This window comes from Telmatherina bonti (genome assembly GCF_933228915.1).
Source record: "Telmatherina bonti genome assembly, chromosome: 14".
In the NCBI taxonomy this organism is placed as follows: domain Eukaryota; kingdom Metazoa; phylum Chordata; class Actinopteri; order Atheriniformes; family Telmatherinidae; genus Telmatherina; species Telmatherina bonti.
In genome coordinates, this window is record NC_136612.1 from 14,611,864 (window position 1) to 14,633,969 (window position 22,106).

The 22,106-nt window shown below is 39.1% G+C and overlaps 1 protein-coding gene across 1 annotated transcript in view; it reads right to left on the bottom strand.

Annotated features, from left to right (window-relative positions):
- grin2ba (glutamate receptor, ionotropic, N-methyl D-aspartate 2B-a) overlaps positions 1-22,106 on the bottom strand; it is a gene marked incomplete at both ends in the record, with an annotated part of 134,674 nt that overhangs the window by 33,737 nt on the left and 78,831 nt on the right. Inside the window, 3 exons of the mRNA XM_079252213.1 lie at positions 6,950-7,142; positions 17,528-17,798; positions 20,956-21,099. Coding sequence (XP_079108339.1) covers positions 6,950-7,142; positions 17,528-17,798; positions 20,956-21,099 — 608 coding nt within the window. The remainder of the gene's footprint in view (positions 1-6,949; positions 7,143-17,527; positions 17,799-20,955; positions 21,100-22,106) is intronic.

Below are 22,106 nucleotides of genomic sequence, written 5' to 3' on the forward strand. Positions count from 1 at the left end.
TCCTCTCAACCAAACCAACCAACACCCAGAGGGTTTCTGCTGTCGCCAGGGGCTATTTAGAAAGATGCCGGGGAGCTCCACTGATTGGAGAAAGTACGACGACGCAGTTAAAGACAAAAAACAAAACAACACACACACATCCAAATAGAGAACAAACTGTTAATCTGTTACTTCAATCTATTGTAAAGCTCTTTTAAGCAAAATTGGATTTTGCCATTTTTAGTTATAAGGCTTTGAATGCACCGTTCAAACTTTCAAATAATTCACTGAATATGAGAGAATATCTGAGAAAGCTGCACTCTTCGGTCGGGCCACTTTAACACCAAGAGAGCAGTGAAGGAGGAGGTGACAAAATCAGCATTTATGGGAAAGTCAAAAGTTTTTCATCTATCATCACTTATTAACTTAAGCTGAAACTGTAAAATGTATCCATTGATTTATTTATTTATTTTTTTTTTTTTTTTTATTTTTTTACTGGATTCAGTGTTTTTTTCTTTAAAGTCATCTGTGGATTGTTATTATGAGAGACCACCCAACCAGCCAGATCCTGGTCAGAGCTGAGAAGGGATACAACTCACAGAATATTCTTATTTATACTCCATTAAAGATGAGGGGACTGGACAACAGCGTTAAAATCCCAATACACTGATATCTTGAGGAAGGAAAAGAAGATATCATAAGCGTTGACACAGCAGCTGACTGAAAGTAAAAGCAGTATGAATCAGAACATCTACATTATCCAACACCTTGTGATTAATAATGCAATCAAATCTGGTCTCTAAATCCCTTTAAAATTTTTCTCATTTGAAGCTTCACTGTTGAGCTTCAGGAGGTAATCCAGCAGAGATGTGGACATCCATGTGACAGAAAAGGTCTAAAACATATGCTCTACACTGACACAGCTTATTGTCAGTGTAACTTCCAGCTGCAACGACAGCGCATTTACGTAATCTACTAATGAATAACTTCAAACTTTCACATTAAAACTTACAAATGATCCTTAAAATCACTAGACCTGACACCAAAACTAAAGTCTTTGATTTTGAAGGTTATTCTCCTCGTATTCCATCCATGCATTTGTTGAAATACGTTTCAGTGAACTGACCAGGAAGCAGGGCATCTTTCCAGGAAGCTAAACCGGACAACTGGCGGTTCATTTAGTTTCTAGTATATAGACTGTAGGCCAATTGCTAATCTCTTGATTGAACACTTGAAGACAAAGGTTATCACCAAACAAATTTAGTTAAGGCAGCAAGGGGCGAAGGATCTCAGCAGCTCTCGCAACTGATCTAATCAACAACACAGCTAAGTTGATTATGAAACTGCAGGTCTGGAGCGCAGACAATGGCTGGGGAGGAGCAGAACAGTGGAGATGAGAGGAAAATCACCAGAGGGAGAGGACAGGAGATGAGATGAGGGAAGAAGAGAAAAGGTGTGAGAAGATAAAACAGGGCAGTGCAGCACTCCGCAGAAGAGAATAAACAAAGCACACAGAGCGTGTATCAAAGCAGACCAGAGCAGGGCAAAAAAAGGCAACTGTGGATCAAGAGAGGATAAAGATGAACCTGATGGGGTTAGGACGAAGCTGAGCGGAGCAAAGAGCATGACAGGACACAGACAGCACCACGTAACAGATGAAACTAAGAAAAGCGCTGCAGACACACCAGCACAACAGAGGGACTATATTCTGGGGCAGCAGCAGCATAAACTCTACTGCTATTTCAAAGCAGTACGCAGTGGTTTATATGGGTGAAACAAATGGTTTGTAGAGGAATGAAACACAGAGGCTGGAACAACACGTGAAGAATGCACTGCAACAATATGTGGCCTTAATGGAGGATGCAGGTAAAGCTGGACCTCACAAGCAGTGCAATCCATGAAGGTGCGTTTCTGCAGCGGAGACCTGAAATCACATTGAGTATGAAAATGTTTTCGTAAGAGGAAGCATTTCAGGATGATTTTGTGCATGTTTTGACAAGCTAAATCATGGGTGAAAGCTGGAAAATAGAGCAGAAAACCAAAAGGTCTCCGACGAAAAGGTCAAAGAGTGTTTTCACTTATAACACGTGTATAACCCATGTGTCTGTCATCACACAGCTCATTTTTAAACCAGAACCCTGACCAGGAAACGGATTTTTCTCCCAAGAAACCAGTTTCCTAAAAGGAAGACTAACATTATCCTCAGCATGCATGTGATTTCTAAATACTCTGTCTGCAAAAAAGAAAAAACACACATGCCCACACAAATACAGCACACATGTAGAGTGGCAAAGGGGTGAAGCTACTCCTGAATACAACGCTGTGCAGAGCTCTGGAGCACAGCGCCACGGGGGATAGTGTTCGCCAACTGAAACGCCATTGGGACCAATTAGGCAGAGCACAGAGCAAAGCGCAGCCGACTGCTAAGCTGCACAACCAGTTCAAAAGGCCTGCTGCTGAGACGGACAGCTGAGGGGGTGGGCTTGGTTTTGCAAGGGGGCATGTGAAGGTGGCGTTTGTCTGCTTAAGGTATTCTTTCATGCGGGGAAGATGATCGCATATGCAGGGGAGATGTGTCTGCGTGTGTGTGTGTGTGTGTGTGTGTGTGTGTGTGTGTGTGTGTGTGTGTGTGTGTGGGTATGCCAGAATCTGCTGTTTGATTGTGCTGATCTACCAAGTTGTTAACACTGATCCTACCTGTGCTTTAACATTGCTGAAGCTGATGTTTGTAGCATTTTAACTTCCATAAATCATGCCCGTGTTAACTTGGGTACTTGTGCTACATTAACTGTAAATAAATTAATCTAGGCTAATTAAAGTAAAACACTCCTGAGGATATATATTGTACAACATCCAATGTGGCTCATTGCTAAATTATTTTAGATGATATGTGCAGAATTTCGAACCAAAATGTGAGCTTTTTCTCCTGCATCTTCAACAGCAACATTATTTCTGTACTCAGGTTTTCTCGCTGTAAATGCAAGCAAGAAAAAGCTGTTTTGATTTCAATTTTCAAAATTGTTGAAATAAATATCAAAATTACTTTATCTTTTTTGTTTGCTTTTGTTTTGTTTGTCTGTTTGAACACTTCTTGGTGACAATGGTTTCGAATATAAATGCAAAAGAACTGGAAGCTTGGAAAGCTGAGTGTTTATCTTTTGTTTTTGGTTTGATAAAATGCCCAGTCTTCCATCTATGCACACACAGTGTAAGCTGGCCTTGCATGAGCCTGTCCAACCACAAGCATTTTTCAAATATGAGGATAGGTTTTTAGCAACTAGGCCAGACAACCAAGCATCATCTTTAAATCTTTAAAAGGCCTTGCCTCGCCTTACCTCTCTTAGCTTCTTCATCTCTACTTTCCTTCTCACTCCTTTAAGTCAGCTGACCAGCAGCTCCTCCAAAGTCCAGAGTGGCATCTTAAATGTTTTAATTGGTCTCACAAAATTGAATTATACTTCTTTTTAATTAGCATTACTAACATAGTCTGACATTTTTATTTCTTTTATGTTTTCATAAAATTACATTTAGGCTGTGGTTGTTTGAAAGTGCTTTATTAATATGATTGGTACGGAACGGTACGGTACGGTACCGTGAGGTGTGGTGCGGGACAGTACAGTATGGTATGGTATGGTATGGTATGGTATGGTATGGTATGGTATGGTATGGTATGGTATGGTATGGTACAGTAAGGTCTGGTACGGTACGGTACGGTACGGTATGGTATGGTCTGGTATGGTATGGTATAGTATGGTACAGTAAAGTAAGGTATGGTATGGTACAGTGTGGTACAGTGCAGTATGGTATGGTCTGGTATGGTATGGTATGGTACAGTAAAGTAAGGCATGGTATGGTATGGTATGGTATGGTACAGTAAGGTCTGGTACGGTACGGTACGGTACGGTACGGTATGGTATGGTCTGGTATGGTACGGTATGGTATGGTATGGTCTGGTATGGTATGGTATGGTATGGTATGGTATGGTATGGTATGGTATGGTATGGTACAGTAAAGTAAGGTATGGTATGGTACAGTGTGGTACAGTGCAGTATGGTATGGTATGGTATGGTATGGTATGGTATGGTATGGTATGGTATGGTATGGTATGGTACAGGAAAGTATGGTATGGTATGGTATGGTACAGGAAAGTATGGTATGGTATGGTATGGTATGGTATGGTATGGTATGGTATGGTATGGTATGGTATGGTATGGTACAGTAAAGTATGGTATGGTATGGTATGGTATGGTATGGTATGGTATGGTATGGTATGGTATGGTACAGTAAAGTAAGGTATGGTATGGTATGGTATGGTACAGTGTGGTACAGTGCAGTATGGTATGGTATGGTATGGTATGGTATGGTATGGTATGGTATGGTATGGTATGGTATGGTATGGTATGGTACAGTGGGGTACAGTGTGGTACAGTACATTAAGGTATGGTATGGTATCAACTATTGTCGCCAGACTCGTCTTTCCAACGGAGTGTAGCCTTTCACTTAAAGATAATTTCTGCAGAGTTGCACGCATGCGCAATAGTGTCTCTGCTGGGCGGTAATGTACACAGAAATGATGACGCCCAATTGTCACCGACTGCAGCCTGGAGAATGGGGTGGGGCTGGATATTGGGCAGAGTTGGATGCTAATGGGCGTGGTTAGACAAGCAATGGTGTGGTTATTTATACGTCAATAGATAACAAACACCATTACCTTTTGGGCAAATGGAAAAACTACAGTGGATTTGGCATCTAAGTCAAAAAAGAAGTGACCAGTAGGGTTATGGTTAGGGTTAATCCTATTAAAATGTTGAGGGACAGGGTTGGACATCCAGCCCCATCCATCATCCAACCCTGCTTCATTCTCCAGTCGCAAGCCAAGACCCTCTCGCAGCATCCGCAACAACAACGCGTACCAAAACGTCTAAAGTCTGGGAACATTTAAGCCTGGACGAGGAAAACAAAAAGATCTCCCGCAAGTTTGCAAAGCAGACCTTGCTTATCATGGCAGCACGTTGGTGATGCATGAGTATTTAAAGCAAGCATGTCGGGCATTTAAATGACACAGAGTCTGACTCGTCTCAGTAACATTACCTTCTACGCTAACTAGCAGACTGAGACATCACAAATTAAAAGTATTGTCTGACTAACTGCCTGACTAAAGCATTTGTAATTAAATGCATGCAGTCCGAAGAAGAGAGTCACCATGGACCCCTTTCTGCAGAGGAAGCAGACATGCACTCTGCAACAGGCGACCGCACTCACAGAGTCAGTTTTGAAGATGCTGATCTGCGATACCAGGCTGCTCATTTCATACAGTGTGTTTGGACAACTCTGAATGCTTTATTATCAGCTATAAATGTCAATAAAACTGTCAGATTTTAGACCGTTGGAATTGTAAAGTTCTCTTGCAAAACTGTGCAGCTGACCATGAATGTACTTCACTAAAATGCTCTTTGTTTTATTTACTGTTTTACTGCTGCTAATGTGCCTGCCCTTGGGTTAGAGTAAAAGAAATGTTTTCTTGATTTTATTATTATTTATTTTTCATTAAAAAAAAAACCAAAACATTTCACTCTCCTTAGAAAATGGACAGAGAGTTATTTATTAATGGATTCATGTCTTTACTGACTGGGCACTGTTCTTCCCAGATGATTTTATAATACAGGACATTTTTATTCACTTTTTGTCAACCCGCCTTTCAGCAGCAAAGTTGATTAAAAGAGACATTTTTTTTTATTGAAGTACCCATCTTATGTTTATTATCAATTGCCACATAATTAAAGCAACCTCACACTAAATTAAAAAAACAAAAAAATGATCCGACTAGTCGACTAATGTTCCAATAGTTGGTGACTCGTTGACTATTAAGATAGTAATTAGTTGCAGCTCTATTACTCAATGATGGTCAAAGATATCAAGCATCAATGGTTTTCCAGTACCTTCACAAGAGCTGCAAAAGCTTTTCTGGATGGCAGTGAAACATCTTCAGAAACTAAACTTTGCCCAGTTGACTTGACTCAACCATAGACTGTTTATAAAAAGATGAACGGAGCCTCCATTACGTCACAACTAGGTTTCTGAAGAGCTGAATTCAGCTTGGTGGGCGGTTTCCACCGTTGCACATGTACCGTTGTTGCCGGATAATACAAAAATGGGCAAAGAGGTGGAGCTGAGAGGGGGACTGTGAGTATCAGGGTGGATGACTGACATCTATTAAACTCTGTGCTTTCTGTTGCTAAGAGCTAACCGAGCTAACAGGGAACTAACTGGCTAACAGAGTTATGCAGGCTAAAGCTAAGGCATATCTTTAGCTGGCTACAGACCAGGGTAGCCCAACAATCTGCCTTCTTGTCCCCCAAACGTCAGATAACTGTCAATCAGACTGACCCCCTTTTGGAGCCTCTAGTGGATGAGGGGTGAACTGCAATTTCTGTCTCTTCTGTCTCAACTTCACTTTTAATTACCACTTGGACTCAACCTGGCTACGATGAGCTGGATGAATGAAACCTTCACAGACTGATTTTACAAGTTTTAAGAGGACATCTAGGTTGAAAACTGTTATTTGTTTTGTCAAATGTAAGCTTTTAATAAATTGGGGGAAGTCTAATGCCAGAAACAGCTCAAATGTATTATGAAAACAAATACACAGAGCTACAAGAGACTCATTATTTCTTATATCCTATGAAAAATTTCAATTTCATGCTGCAAGCCATTCTTATTTTGAATTGGTTACTAATAAGGTCAAATATATTTTATATCCAGCAACACAGTTTTGTATTGAAAACATAACAGATAATAGACAACTAATAATACATCAGAATATTAGGTTTAAAAAAAAAAGATTACTAAAACCACAAAATACAAAGCTATAAAGCAAGTTTATGATTAATAAATAAATTTACCGTTTTTACCCTTTGTGACATAAAAATACTCTTCATGTGGGTCATCTCCAACCTCCACTCACACTTACCTGAGCACTTCATTGGGGTTGCCTGAGATGGGGGTCTTCTTATCTGGAGCTCCATGGCACTCAGATTTCAACAAGGTGTGAGGCCCACGGTCCATCATCATGGTGGAAGTCGCCATGGTGATGATCGCCACACCGTCACGAACACGGGCCTCCAGGCCATAGTCCCACTCATCATAAGACACAGAGAGAAGACCTGGGTGGGTAAAGCAAGAAGACGAGAGAAGGGAATCAGAGCAAGTAAAAGCTGGCCAGTAAGATGGGAAGGATTCGGGTATTTTAGGTAAAAAGGAAACGAGATTCAAGCTGAGAAAACTCAGGAAAACAGAAATGAAAATAGATAGATTGTTGATGAGCATGTCTTCAACACGAGACAGGAGAAGTATTGGAAACAGGATAAACATGAGACACTGTTTACACTAAGCGATGATTCAGAGACCAGATGAACATCCCTTACATTCTTCCTGACTATGTGTCTGTCGCCTTGCTGTGTTTGTCCATCTGTCTGTCTCTGCTGGTCTCTATACTGTCTGTAGGCCTGTCTTCTTGTCTTTCTGAGTCCTGTTCTCCTTCTGTCAAATGTTTATGTCTATAGATCTCTCTGTCTCATTTCCCAACTCTCCAGGTGCCCATTTGAAAATCCATTCATCTGTTGCCAGTATGCTGATCGTTCCTCCACTATGTCCTCCTGTATGCAAGTATGTGGGTCATACATGGATATTTAAAGCATTCCCAAGGCTTACAACAGTGCCATACTTACCTATGTAGTCACATAATTATGCAGGTAAGATTGGATTTGAACACAGCTAAAAACAATCAACACTGATTTAACTGGGTTAATGTTAATAATATTTATCCATACTGTATTTTTAAAGTATATTTAATGTTTTGGGTTTTTTTTTTACATATTATCAGTTAAAAATGACGTAAAGGATTAAGTGTGTGTTTATTTGGAAACTTATTTTAGCATACAACTAATAAACTGCTGTAATCTGAAACACAGTCCATTGTCAAATTTGATTATATTGTGATTAATTTATATAAAATAATCACTATTAATTGTTGGTACATGCAGCATGTTGACTTATGGTGAATTTTTAACAATTTCTAATGACCAATCAGCTGACTGGGGTTATGATTTCATCATGTCAGGGAGAAATGATTCTCCTCAGGCTCACCTTATGTCTATGATTGTTCTAGATTCACTTTAGAATGTAAATATTTAGGGTTTAATCAGTTTTGTGCATTAGTTTATAACGCTTCCGAGCTACAATTCATAACCACTGGCTGAAGAACAGCAAACCAGCTTGTGGTTAGATGTGTGCAAAACCTCTACTGTCTTAAATCTTGTTTCATAGATGTGGTGAAAATAAAAACTGAGCAATATGAGAATACTGAGGATATCAGGATTTTTTAAGCCCATTCATAACCCTCCCGATGTAGAACTGAGACAAAAGCTGGATTTATTATGTTCTTTTTAACAATAGCACTAATGATCAATGTTTTGGTTTAACGAATAGTTGGCTTAATAATATAGTTTTATTAGTCAGGCAGATTTAATTCAACACATTTGTAATAAAATTCATCATAGTCTATGGAAAATTTTCTCTACTAAAACGTACATCAGGCAGTTACGGGGTTTAAAGGCCTCATAATGTTTAAGTAAAAAAATCTTTGAAAGTTTTTAGGTGTCTACTGTAAAAGGTTAATGCAGTTTTAAAGTATTTTTTCCACGTTGTACACTGCGGGGAGGTGCGTAGAAATGGCTTGTGCATCTCATATGAACCCGCGAAGTGACATGACTCACCAGCTGCTTTAAACTGAGTTGTTCAACAATAAATCTATGTGACCAAACAGTGTCTCACAAGCTGACATAACTGCTGTCTGAAGACTCTTATGTAAAAGAACTTTCTCTCTTTTTTTTTTTTTTTTTCAATTATTCATGCTTTTGTTTATTCAAAATCAGATTACTGCAATACATTTTACAAAATCTTAGTAAAACCTCCCGACAACTATTGCAATTAGTTAAAAATGTTACTGCAAGACTAAGTTTTCACATGTGACCACAATCTTGATGCAGCTGTCCTGGCTTCCAGTTTATTTCAGAGTGCAATTTAAGATTAATTTACTGACTTGGACAGCGCTTCGCAGACCATATCTCCCTGGTAGGTCGGAGAGGTCATGTGACCAGGGACTGCTGATGGTGCCTCATACTGGAACGCTCTTACTTTAGACTTGATATTGGTGGATTCGTGATACTTTAAAAAACATATTAAAGTATTATGGCATCATAACCCCCGCCCCCCCCCCCCCTTCTATTCTGGGGGTTTGTTTCTAGTTCAGACAACAACTATTTCTACCTAATTACCTCCGCCAAGGAGGTTATGTTTTTACCTGCATTAATCCGTTTGTTTGTTTGTGTTCAAGACAACTCAAAAAGTTATGGACGGATTTTAATACAATTTTTTCAGAGTTGTTGGAAATGAAAAAAAAGGAAGAAATGATTTCATTCTGATGGTGATCCAGATCACCGTTTGGATCCAGGATTTTTTAAAGGATTCTTTAACATTGTGAGATAGGACCACTTTCAACATATGTGCACGTAATTCCAACAAAACTGGTCGGAGCACTTAGGAGAAAAAAATACAGGACAAGCTTCCAAAAGGTTGTATCTAAGACTGATCCAGGTAAAGGAATCATTCTGGACACTATGATCCAGAATATGAAAAAAACAGAGGCCTTTGTGATTTTCATCATAGGAAGAGAACAAATAATTACAATATGTAGAACTGTGGCCCTTGGCAGAGGATTATGCTCTCGCTTTTCTAGTTACAACTTGGGATGTGCTGCTTTCCACTTTCAAGGAATGCCATGGTATGAAAAAGAAGTGGTATGGATACCATTACATTTTCCATTATACCATGATACCATGGCTGCAGAATGAACTGTCTTCTGTCTTATAAATCACAGGGAGAGTGTACTTGGAGTTATGTGCAGGTACAGTAACAGTGTATGGACATTTCCCCATGGTGTGTGAGTAGCAAGGATGGTAGAAACATGTTTGATTCATATCACTTGGTTCATTAGTGAGAAGTAACCCAGCTAACAGTCTCAAACCTGAGCCTGTATCCTCTGTTTTAGTGGATAAAGTGTTTGGAAAGAGTGCGACACTGCACCCGGTTTCAGAAACAGATAAACCAGGGAGGTAAATCATTAAAAAATGAATAAAAACATTAAAACCTCCACATACCTGGTGCTGCGTTTTTTGACTATATTTAATTTTTTTTTTTTTTTTTTGTCTTTTCCAGCATTTAAGGAGGCAAAATGGATTTTCTGGACACTGTGTTCTGCTGAGCAAATTTACTTTGCCAAGGGAAGCATCATAGATATAATGCTCCCCTTGATATTCTGGATTTTAATTCTATTTTTCTATTTATTATGCATAATTGTTTGTACTACAAAGTTTGTACTGCTGGACCGGACCAGAGAGGACAGAAGAGGGACAGAAAGAGAATCGAAAAGAAGAGAAAACAGAAAACACCTTGTAAAGAGAAAAAGAGAGAGAGAAAGGAAACAGATTATTTAGACTTTATCTAAATAATCTGTTCTGATCATAGAGCCTGAACATGTCTGTGGTAAACATCTACATGAAAAGACAACACAGAAAACATAAACTAACAAGATGCCAAATGCAGCTCATGTGTTTATATTCGTTATGCCACAGTTGCTATCCAAAGATTGAAGCCGAAAAACATCCTGAACACGGAAGCATACAGGGAAACAGTTGAGATACACGCAACCACACACATCTAACGGGTCAAAGAATGCATATAAAGAAGGGGAAAAAACAGCTGCCTGTAAAAAAAAAAAGAAAAAAAAAAAAGCTGAAATTGACTAAAGTACACTCTCAAAAATAGAGGTACAAGATAAGGACATTTCTGTACCTATAGGTACATTTGAAAGAAATGTTCTCTCAAAAGTACAATACTGGTCTTTAAGAGACCAGAAGCACACCTTCAGAGTACGAAAAAGGGCTCAAAGTGACATAAAGTACAAATTTGTACCATTTTGACCATAAGGGTACCTGCAGCATTGAAAAATGTAATGTTAATGGCTGTAATGTTACAAACTAGAGCAGAGTTGAGTGATGACAGTAGTACTACTTAACAGTCATTTACTACACCAGACAATGAAGGTCAGATGCTGCAAACTAAGTGTATGTCTGGTCAGTATTTTGAGTTTTTGAAGATTATTTCTAGGTTAAAGATAAGATAATATTGCTAAGTTGCATGGACCAGGCCTAATGCTGTGGAAAACATAAAAAACACAACTTGATAAGGTGAGGTTGAACTTGATAAGGTACAAAAATAGACCAGAACTGAAGGGTACAGAAATGTCTCTCAAAAGAGTAGACCCCCAGCGACAAGCATTTGTACCTTTTTAGGTACAAGCTGCTACCTCTATTTTTGAGTGTGTAATAATAAATAAAAGTTTTATGAAAATCATTACATTATTTTCTAATTTTGGTTCAATAAAAATATTTTTTTTAAAAAGCAAAACAAGATAACTTATTACATATTACATCACTCATAAACTAATATTTTGCTGAACAATCCTTTAATGTTTCCGCTCCAGTCAGGTGTTTTCTGTTCCTCTCAGTCAGACTTCTGCACCTGTTGACAGGTATTTTGTCCCACTGTTCAACAGAAAAGTGCTCTAATCTGTCCAGGACCAAATTTGTCTGTTTATTTCTTTCTTCCTCTCAGTTAAATGAAAAAAGAGTGTCTTATATTACTAAATTATATTTTTGCAAATTTTTAGTTATTGTTCCTTTTTTAAGTCTCAGTTATTTTAATGGCTGTTGTAAATTCAGTCTTTTCTTTAATGAAAGGGGATGAATACATATGAGCACAACTGTACTTGAATTGCTATTGTAAAAGTCCGTATATTTAAAATGTTTCGCTTAGGGCACATGTAAAATGTCTAAATCTTTTTTTTTTTACCATTTTGCTCTATGTTTAAGGTATGCCAAGTTAGACACTTGCGAGGCATCATAAGAAAAGTAGGAAAAGTCTGGTCGACAAGCAAATGATATCACACATCAAGAGCAGCAGCCTCTGTGGAAAAATTCCAGAAAAGCAAAAGACATAACAGCAAACCCTTAACTCAGCTATCAATGCCTCTATGGCTTCTGAAGATGAATAATTAGAGATTTATCTATTTAGTAAACATTAGATGCCTCTGTGTTAAGGGTCTGCAGAAAGTCCCCAGCCTTCATGTCCATTTGTCTTGCTAGCCATCTCTCTGTCTTCCATTCGTTCTGTCATTCTCTCAGTCTTTCAGTCAGACTCCATCTATCTGACAGTGTATGACCACATGTCAGGCAGTCCACTACCATGTCAGTGGGCATAAATAGACAGGCAGCCTGGCAACCTGCCCTCCTCACGGGGCTTTAGCACTGACAGCTCTGTTCCTCCAGGACCACGTCTAAAATCACACACTGTTGACACTTTCTCCACACTCATTCCCATCGCTTGTTCCTTCTTACGCGCTTCACTTTTATTATTTCATGGGAGCAGTCCTTTAGCAGGAAGATGCAGTGGTAGCATGAGCTCTGAGGTGTGTTCTCTGCATCGTGGGAACTGTTTCATGATGTGTACATATATATATATATATATATATATATATATATATAAGCCTCTCAGGACATTTTTAAATGTCACAACACAGATATATCAAATGGCAATGTTAGAAATGAACAATTCTGTCTGGTCTGGAAAGCTTTTTTTCTGACTGGTAAAGCCGGTTGACTGTTTAAAAGCCGGCTGTCTCCCCGTCATAAACACACATGAAAACAAAAACAAACATTTCAGACATACAGTAGATTATCCATACCAGTGTAAACTGTTAGAAGTATGTAATAGTTAACGTTTTTGGAAGTAGCTTATTGTGTCAGACTTTAGCAGAGTGTGTGCGGCACTAGTGTGTAACTTTGATCAGGGAGAGCAGAGACAGAAAAGATGGTAATGTGAAGAAAAGAGCTGAGAGAGATGGGAAGAGGAGGGACAGTCAGACAGCAGCGAAGACACAAAGATACAGACACAAAGGAAGCTAAAGGAAGCAGAGAGCTGGAGGATGCGAGGATAGTAAGACACAAAAAAAAACCTGCAGAGAAATGAGGGAAAAATACCATCAAATGAAAAGAAAAGGGAAGAAAAGAGGAGAGTGGATGGAGAGATGGTTCCCCAGAGCACTACTTAAGGAAGGCATCAGTGGAATTACCACTGAGAGTTGGTGGCGCTTCATCACACATGGTGCAAATTATTAAGTAAGCCCAGTAAGCAAATTAGCCCCACAGCTAGCGTGTACCTTCTGCCTAACCCTGAACTGCTGGATTCACCTGGAGCATACATGCCACAAACCGTCAGTCACATGCTCTGCGATGGTGTCACTTCCCCCCATGTTCGTTCTGATGCTGCTGTTCTTGACTGCTTCCACAAACATTGTGCCGCTTCCCTGGTTTTCAGGCTGAAGCTAGAAAACAACAGCTGGTTGAATGGCTGCATTAGGCAAATATCCTCTTATCTTAACTGCCTTCCTTCATTATAGATTCATCATACTGATTAAAGTTCATGCTTTTTCAGGTTTTCACATGTTTAAAAACGGTTAGGAGGCTTTAAGTGATGGACTGTGACTGCTAAAGCTGAAGATTTTGACCATTATCTTACTGGCAGCGAAAGCATTTTCAAGTACAGATCCTGCAGCAACAGAGCTGTAATGAAGAGCTCGTTCACCTGCATGTATTGAAGCATGTATGAAACACATAATTATGACGTTGTCTGTGAAGCTCTATCAGGCGCGTCCAGCCCAGAGAAGACAACCCCGTCTCTGGACATGGTTACCATAAGGTCCAGGTGCTGTTCAGTGAAGTTTTATGTGGCACTTATGAACAGCGGTATGTATTTTAGGTCTTGACAAAGCCCTTCTGCTGCAATCATTTGCCTAGGAGATGTTTCCAACTATTAATCAAACCACCTTTGCCTCCTTAAAGGTGGAGTATGTAAGATTTTCAATATTTTTTTTTTTAAAAATTAACTAAAAAAATAACTACAATCATAATTATATATTTTTTAAAAACATGTAGGTTCCAGTCTGTCCATATTTGATGTGTTATTAAATTAAAAGTTTAATTAATGACAAAGACCTCTCTTAAATGTTTGCCTACCAGTAAAAAAAAAAGTGCTTTTTGTCATTTCTCAATAATTAAACTTGTAATTTAATAACGCATCAAATATGGCCAGACTGGAACCTACATTCAATAAAACTATCTAATTATGATTGTAGTTATTTTATTAGTTCTTTTTTTTTTTTTTAAATATTGAAAATCTTACATACTCCACCTTTAATAAACTGCACCTTAATATGAGTTATGCTTTGTACTAAATGCTGACGGCACATGTCTGAAGCAAACAGGTTCTTTTTGTTTGTTTTATTGTTTGGGCTTTTTATTTTCTCACTTTGTTGCAGACCTAAAATGCAAACATGAATTTATATTAACAAACTAATTTAATTGGACAAGACAAAATATAAAGTATTGTTGGTTTTTCTCTGGAATAAAAATCAAAGATAAGGTAAGAATCAGCTTTTTTGTTTGTTTAAACTGCATTTACCTTGGCAGCCCCACTATTTTTCTGTCTCTGCTTTCAACTTGACACGAGTCATATTGTTAGATTCAGACCTGCTTTAAATAACATGTATTTTTGCACATCTGTATGTCATTCATCACATATGAAACAAGAATCTGACATTTTACCTATTTTTATGTCCAGTTTGATTTATGCCGTGATAATTCACTGTTAAAGGAAATTTTCTGTGTGTGTGTGGTGTGTGTGTGTGTTTCCTTCCACTGCAGCGTAGCATCACTCTGTAATCAGCCAGGCAGTGCACAAGCTAAATGCGATGATCTCCATGGCAACATTAATCAAAAGGGAAGTTGCTGTGTGATTTAAATAACCGATGTGGTGATGTATCAAACTTTACAAAGTGGAACCTTTATTCTGAGCTACATACACACACACACAGCTGTAGTTTGGCAACCCAAACCGCCATGGGAAGTCCCCACTAAAAACACAAACACACAGCCCATTTGATTATGTTCACACATTATTTTTGTCATGCAAATTAAACCCTGAACCAATTGCATATTTCACATACAAATGCCCACAGACCTTACACACAAAACACAGTTGGGAGTACACACACCGGTGTGCACATGCACTCCTTCCTCCCATTCAAGGTAAATCATCCATGGATGTCAATAAAGGAGCAGGGGTAAAAAGTTTGAGTTACAGTGTCTGAAAGCACAACAATCTCAGGATCCGCCTGGAAACCATTTCCCAGAAACTGCTGAGTACAGGCAGCGACGTAATATCTCCCACCTCCAACTGTAAATCAACAAGCCAAACACCTACAAATTATCAGGCGCGTACTATACGAGCTGCACTACAGCTGACTCTGCCTCGGGGAGAGAAGCAGCCTGAAGACGTGCAAAGATCCATCAGTTAAGAAGCCAGAAAACAGCACTAACAGTGAAAGGTTCGGTTCCCACTGGGAGCTGGCCTTTCCGAAAGTGTCTGTCCACCCCCAAGTGCTGAAAGTTGTGTTACATTAGGCAGTCTGGCAGGTATGTTTGACAGATTGCGTGAGCAGGTTGAGTGGTTAATGCGCCCCAACTTAGGTGTTACTTCAGTTCTTCATTCATTTGACCTTCAAAGGTTAGAGGAAGATCCAGGAGTGTTGGAGAAGGAGACGCAGGCAAAGAGAGGCCTAACTTATTATTATGAAAGGTCACTTTGCTTTTGTCTTGCAGTTAAAAAACACCCAACAGCTGACCAGAAAAAAAAAACACTTGATAAACAACATTTTTCAGTCTTTTTCTTTATATTTCATGGTTCTAAGTAGTCTAAAGGGGAGAAGATGACTTGAAAAGGGATGTTGCAGATTGCTGAATATGAATACCAGTCTTTGCATGTCTTTTCATCAGCAGTTGCTGATTTTTTTAACATTTAAGCCTCGATAGACAGATCAAAGCTAAATTAATTTCAAGAAAAGAGTCTAAACTAAATGGCATCATCATAAGTAATCAAGGAAAGGTTAAAACCACAAACAAAAGGCAACTAAATATATTTTTAAAAAAAAAAAAAAAACAAAAAAAAAAACAGCTCTTAACCCCTTAAAGCAAGGTATCTCAAATTTGCATTGGACAACTTCTGGCCCTTTGCTCATTTTATTTCTTTATATCTAATTATTTTATATCTACTTATTTCTCTATGATTTATTTATTTATTAATCTTCATTTATTTATTGTTATTCATTTATTTAATATTAAAATATACTTTTTTCCCTTTTACATTTTTTGTTTGTTTGAGTAAAAAATTGTAAATAAATCAAGGCATTAAGGGGTTAAATTTTATTTATGGTCCTAAAGCAAAATATATATCTTCCAATCACAACCAGGCTTGTGTAAAAAAAAATTTAATTAAGTCTGATAAAGTACAAAATGCATATTTTTGGTGCTCTATGTGGTGCACCTAGCTATAATGAAATGAAATGAAAATGAAAAATACTTTCTTAATCCCCAAAGGGAAATTCAATATTGTAGTATATCATAATTAATTTGAGGAGTTCTTATTTTGTAGTTCTTATTTAATAACTTAAAGGATTTCAGAGTAAACATATAAGTAATAGAAGCCAGCATTGGCCAGTTGTAATTTACTGTAGAACAATATTAATTAATACTCTGATTTTGGATCACTGAACACAGCGTTATGGTAACAGTCTTAGGCAAGGCCGGATTGTCCAATGGGCGTTAAGGGCACAGGCCCCGGGGCCCACGCCCACATGGAGCCCATTTGGGGCCCATTTTGGGGACATGTAGGGCAAACACCAGCAGTTCGGACATGAAACAGAATGTACGTAAAGGCCAGATAGTTACACCACAGTGTCCAGTGTGTTGCTATTGGTACCACTGGCTTAGAGATGTTGTTTTACAGTGTATCATTCACAATTTTCACAATGTTGCCGTGGTGAAGGGGTCCCCTGGAACACTCTGGGCCCAGGGGCCTGTGCCCTTTTAATCCGGCCATGGTCCTAGGATACAGTTCTCTGAAAAAAACAAAAGGGGTAATAACTGCACAAATGCACAACATTTCTGCTGTTGGTATGGATGGGCTCTGTTTGGTCAGAAACTACTGCCTTATAATGATAAATAACAACAGACAACCTGACATTTATATGAGAAGAACACACGTTTAACAGCAACAGATTTAGTCCACCTGCCATATCTGAGAAAAGCACAAAGGAATCAGGAAATAGTGTGATTGAAAGGGATGTCTTTTTTCCAGCTCTACAAAATGGATGCATTCATGTCAATTTAAATGCTTTCTGCATAAACATCCACCGAGCGCCGCACTTCCTGTAACTGTTGTAAAAGGGTTTATGGCTTCAGCTCAAAGCAAGAAAACAGCTTTTCTTACGGAGATTATGTCAGATGGAAACAGGACTCGGTGTCAGACGTCTTACCTGTGGGAAACTCTGCCGGCACGACGACGGTGTCTCCAGCCACCAGCGAGGGGACGATCCAAGTGTAGCCGTAGCCGGTGATTCCAACGGAGTGGGCCACCTCGAAGATAGTGTTGGCTTCTTCTTTTGTGCAGTACAGAAGAATGACGGGGCTCTGGAGCTTCTTCAGCTGGTTCTGGATCTTTGAATCGCCGTCATCTACAGACATGTCAAGCAAAATAACCTCCTCCATTTCCCAGCCCACAAAGCTGTTCTCGATGGTGTTACGGATCTGTTCGGGAAAGACGGAAAGGAAAATTATTCAGAGAAAGTGTTTTTAGTAATGCTGCTATTGCTGTGTAACGTCTCAACATGAAGCTTTTACACTAAACCCTACCAGGCCTTCATTTTCTATGTGACAACATCATATGATGAAGATGAAATTCCTCCACCTGGAGAGCAGCTAGACCCAGCAAGATGTGCGTTGTCAGATAAATCTTCATGTTAACGATACGTAATGAAAATAAAACATATCAGACAATCTAAATGCTTTACAGAGAGGAAAATTTCCAGAGGTGCTGGAGATTTATGCCTGAGTTCAGTGAGTTCAACTCCGCTTTTATTCTTCCACCTAGCATCATGTGTCGATCTGGATCACACACAGACAACATTCAGAAACAAAAGATTTCCAGCTACATATTTTTTACCCTTTTCTTTTCTTTTTTTTTTGTCTGAAAAACTCATTTCTTCTCATTAGTCTCCCACTGTAGTGATTTTTTATGACAGTGAAGGCCTGATTTATGCTTTTTCTTCTGAACGTGTCTGCTACCTGGTTCCTGTGGAGCGTCCATGTAGACTGATTTAGTGAAAGTATTTTCAGCTCCAGAGGTGACTTTTATGCTATTTTTACCAAAAACAACTGTTTGTTTAAACAGGTTTTTATATAGATTGATAAACTCATTAAAAGAAGTCTGTTAAATCTTTTCCCCGTTGCTTTATTGGCCCTACTCTGAAGGCTAAAACGTACTGGTCCGGTATACCTCTGCCTCCCAGAGGATGGCATTAATCTTGTCCAACAGGCTGTAAATCTGACTGTCGAAACTCTTTGAAATAATCAGGAAAGTTTACTTCTTATAACTGGCCTGCAGAAATCAGACCGACACAACAGGACAGGAAAAAAAAGCTTCCAGTTTTCTTCATGAAGGTTAAAAAAAAAGAGGGGGAAAAAAAAACTGGCCAATCTGGTGCATTTTTCCTGATGTCAGAATCACATTAGAGGTGTTACAGGTATGTCTCAGTAAGAAAAGGAGAGCGGTGTCCATTTTTATTCGCCTGACTGCAATTTTCTGAATCACCTGGGTGCTGCGTTGCCATTAAGGGCTCCAATCCAATCAAATTAAAATCAAACTTTATTTCATGCCACAGGCAACAGAGTGCTCTACAAGATAAAAAACCAAGTCATAAAGATTAAAAACAAAGTAAACATTCACACACAAAAACTTGTTAACATGGCATTTAAAAACAATCAAAAAACAGACTCAAGTTCTTTCACACACTCATATACACACACAAGTATGGATAGCAACCCCATTCCCATCCCAAAAACATGACTACTAATGTCTTTTTAACTCAGTGTTTCTCAGTTTCGGTCCCCAGGCCCCCCTGTTCTGCCTGTTTTAGACACGTTCCTCCTCCAAAGCACCTGAGTCAGATTATTGAACTTCCTCATCAAGTTTTTTGCATCCTGTTAACGAGCCTTTATTTCATCCAGGTGTGTCAAAGTAGGGTTGAATGAAACATGCAGGGCAGGGGGGGCCTGAGGACTGAAATTGAGAAACACTGCTTTAACTGAACATACTGTAGGTATAACAAATAAACCAGATAAAATACTAAATGAAGTTATAAACATCTGACTTGATACTGATGTGTGGAAACTATATCTTTGGGATCATTCCACACCAGGAGCTCCCGGGCAGGCCAGGGTCCATCAACCACAGCCATAAAGCTGCAGTGCTGGACCCCATGCCACTCAAACAAGAGCAATCGCCATGGCAACAGCCCCCAGACCAAAGGCAGTGCCCCAGCATGGAGGATCCCCATAAGGAAAACATTGGAGTTAAAGACAGAAGTTAAATAACCTTAAGACACAGGAAGAACAACTTAGAGCAACAATAATAAAAAAAAAAATACATATAAAATGACTTAATAATAAATAATATGCTAAAAAGAAGAGATTAAATAACATAAAATAAAAAATGAAACAATTAATAAAATAAAATTCAAGTAAATGCGAAGCTAAAAAAGATGCGGTTAAATACACATATGGACAAATCCTTTTCCCCTATCTTCTGGATTCATTTGGTGAGTATTTCAGTCTGTTTTCAGAGAGCTTGCAGATTTGTACCCAGACAAAGCCAATGGAGCAGTGCCACTGGAAATCATGGGGGCAGTGTTTCACTGTATAACTCACATGCAACCAGCAGAAGGAACAAAGAAGAAGAAGCCACAACACATTTAATATCTGCACACAACATCGCTGTCCATTGTGCTGCTTGTCTTTGAAGTTCTTTCTAAAAATGTACATTATCATGATCTCCTTGTCTGTCACCATGTTTTCTGTATTGCTTTTGGAACTGAAGTCAGAATCGAGCTCTGACCTCTGTCCTGCTCTCTGGGGGATGTAGAAGCATTTAGCAGTGACATTTGACAACGTTTGGCACAGCAGCACCTTTTTCTTACAGGACATATATGAAACAGGAGCATAAATGGAGCTTAAAGCTGAACCGAGCTTGAGCAGAATAAAACATCTGAATACAGATTAAACACCCCTGCCTGTTGCACAAAAGAGCCAGATGTCAGATGTTGGTGTGTTTTTTTGACCAGTCTAAAAGGGCTTTGGTTTTCCTTTTCTGAGATGCTCCTCATTAGGCTCTCTTTCAATAAAGATCTCGATGTTCCTTGCAACCATAACTGAAGCAACTAAAGAGGGTTGGCTGATTTTCAAGTAATCCTAGACTCTTTGTCTCTACTTACTGTACTTAGGGCTTGTAGGTCTATTTGGGGCAAATCAATACAGCACAAATAAGGGCCTTAAACGCACGAGGAAAGTAAAAAGTAAGCGAGGTGAATTAACTTTTAAAGAGGCACACCTGTTCACTGAAAAACCTCCCAGCCTCATTATGCTCACTGGGTAGAAGGTAGGAGTATTCATCAGGTGTCAAAGCAAAAGGTAGCAGCTTTGAAAAACCTAAAATATGAAACAATTTCTGCTTTTGCTGATCACATGATTCTATAGGATGGTTTGTTAGTTAAATCTGAAGAACCTTCTGCTTGAGTAAGTGTGTTTAAACCTTTGACTTGCACTCTACTAAGCTCTATATCTTGACTTTTGACTCATCTTAAAGTCATAACCTGATGTCACGAGCATGTTGTCTCCAGTGTGCCGTTACCTTGGTGACAAAGTCCTGGTAACCCGGGTAATACGTTGTGACGATGGAGAAAATGTACCAGTCATACTCCTCCATGATGTTCAGGATGACAGAAGCCTGCTGCTCGATGGAGGGGCCGAACTGAAAGAACATGGAGTTGTCATCCTGATAACAACAGAAGCACAGAAAAGAACAAAAGGCACAGTGTAAATGGTTACGCAACAATGTTGGTCTGAACTTTCATTGTGTTGGCTTTACACACAAAAGGAGAACAGCTACCACTTAAAGGATGGAGGCGGTTTTGTAACATTACTGGTGCGAACATTCATTTAGCTGCTTTTCTTCTTCGGCTCACAGAGAAGAAAGGCAAGAGGACTCCTGTGGACTTATAATGATAGCGGCCATGATTTTCATTAGTTCCCTTTATGACTCCTTTAATGAGTTTGTGGCTGGAGCAAATTCCTCGGACTTAAAGCTGCTGCCCTCGGTCTCATCGATGATTTGCAGCATTTTGTCTTATTACGATCAACAAAGTGATTTTAATACCAGATTTATGCAGATGAAATATTCAAACTAGCAAAGACTGAGCAGAGTTTAAAAAAAAAAAAAACATCCTCTCAGCCAGAAGCACCACTTGCAGAGAGCTAAATCTACATATAACAGATAGATGATGTGCAGCTTAGCAAACAGCACTACAGTCATACAGAAAATTCAATAAACATTGCATTAATGCTCAAATCCAAGTCTGTGTCTTGGCAACGTAGTTTTGAACTGGACAGACGACGAGGAGGAGGTGAGAAATACTAGTCTAGACAGTGTCCTGTAGTTCTGCAACATGAGCTTGTTATTGTGCATGTGTACATGAGTCATTCAGTTTTAGTTCACCTCCCGCACATTGTACAGTAGCTCCTTCATTTTCCTGAATATTCATGCTTCCCGTGTGGCGAATTACATGAATGAGATCAGAGTTTGCTGTGAGTTTGGTGTTCAGTTGCATGTGAGTGAAATGAGTCGTAACAGGCAAGTCGGGCCACACATGCTGGCGAGCGTCTGCTTCCTCCACCGCTAGTCTTCAGCCAGCATTAAAAAAGCCAACCTGACCACGTCGTAGAAGATTCACCGGTGTTAGCAGGGTTATATTAGTGAGATGACATGTGGAGGAATTTAATTTT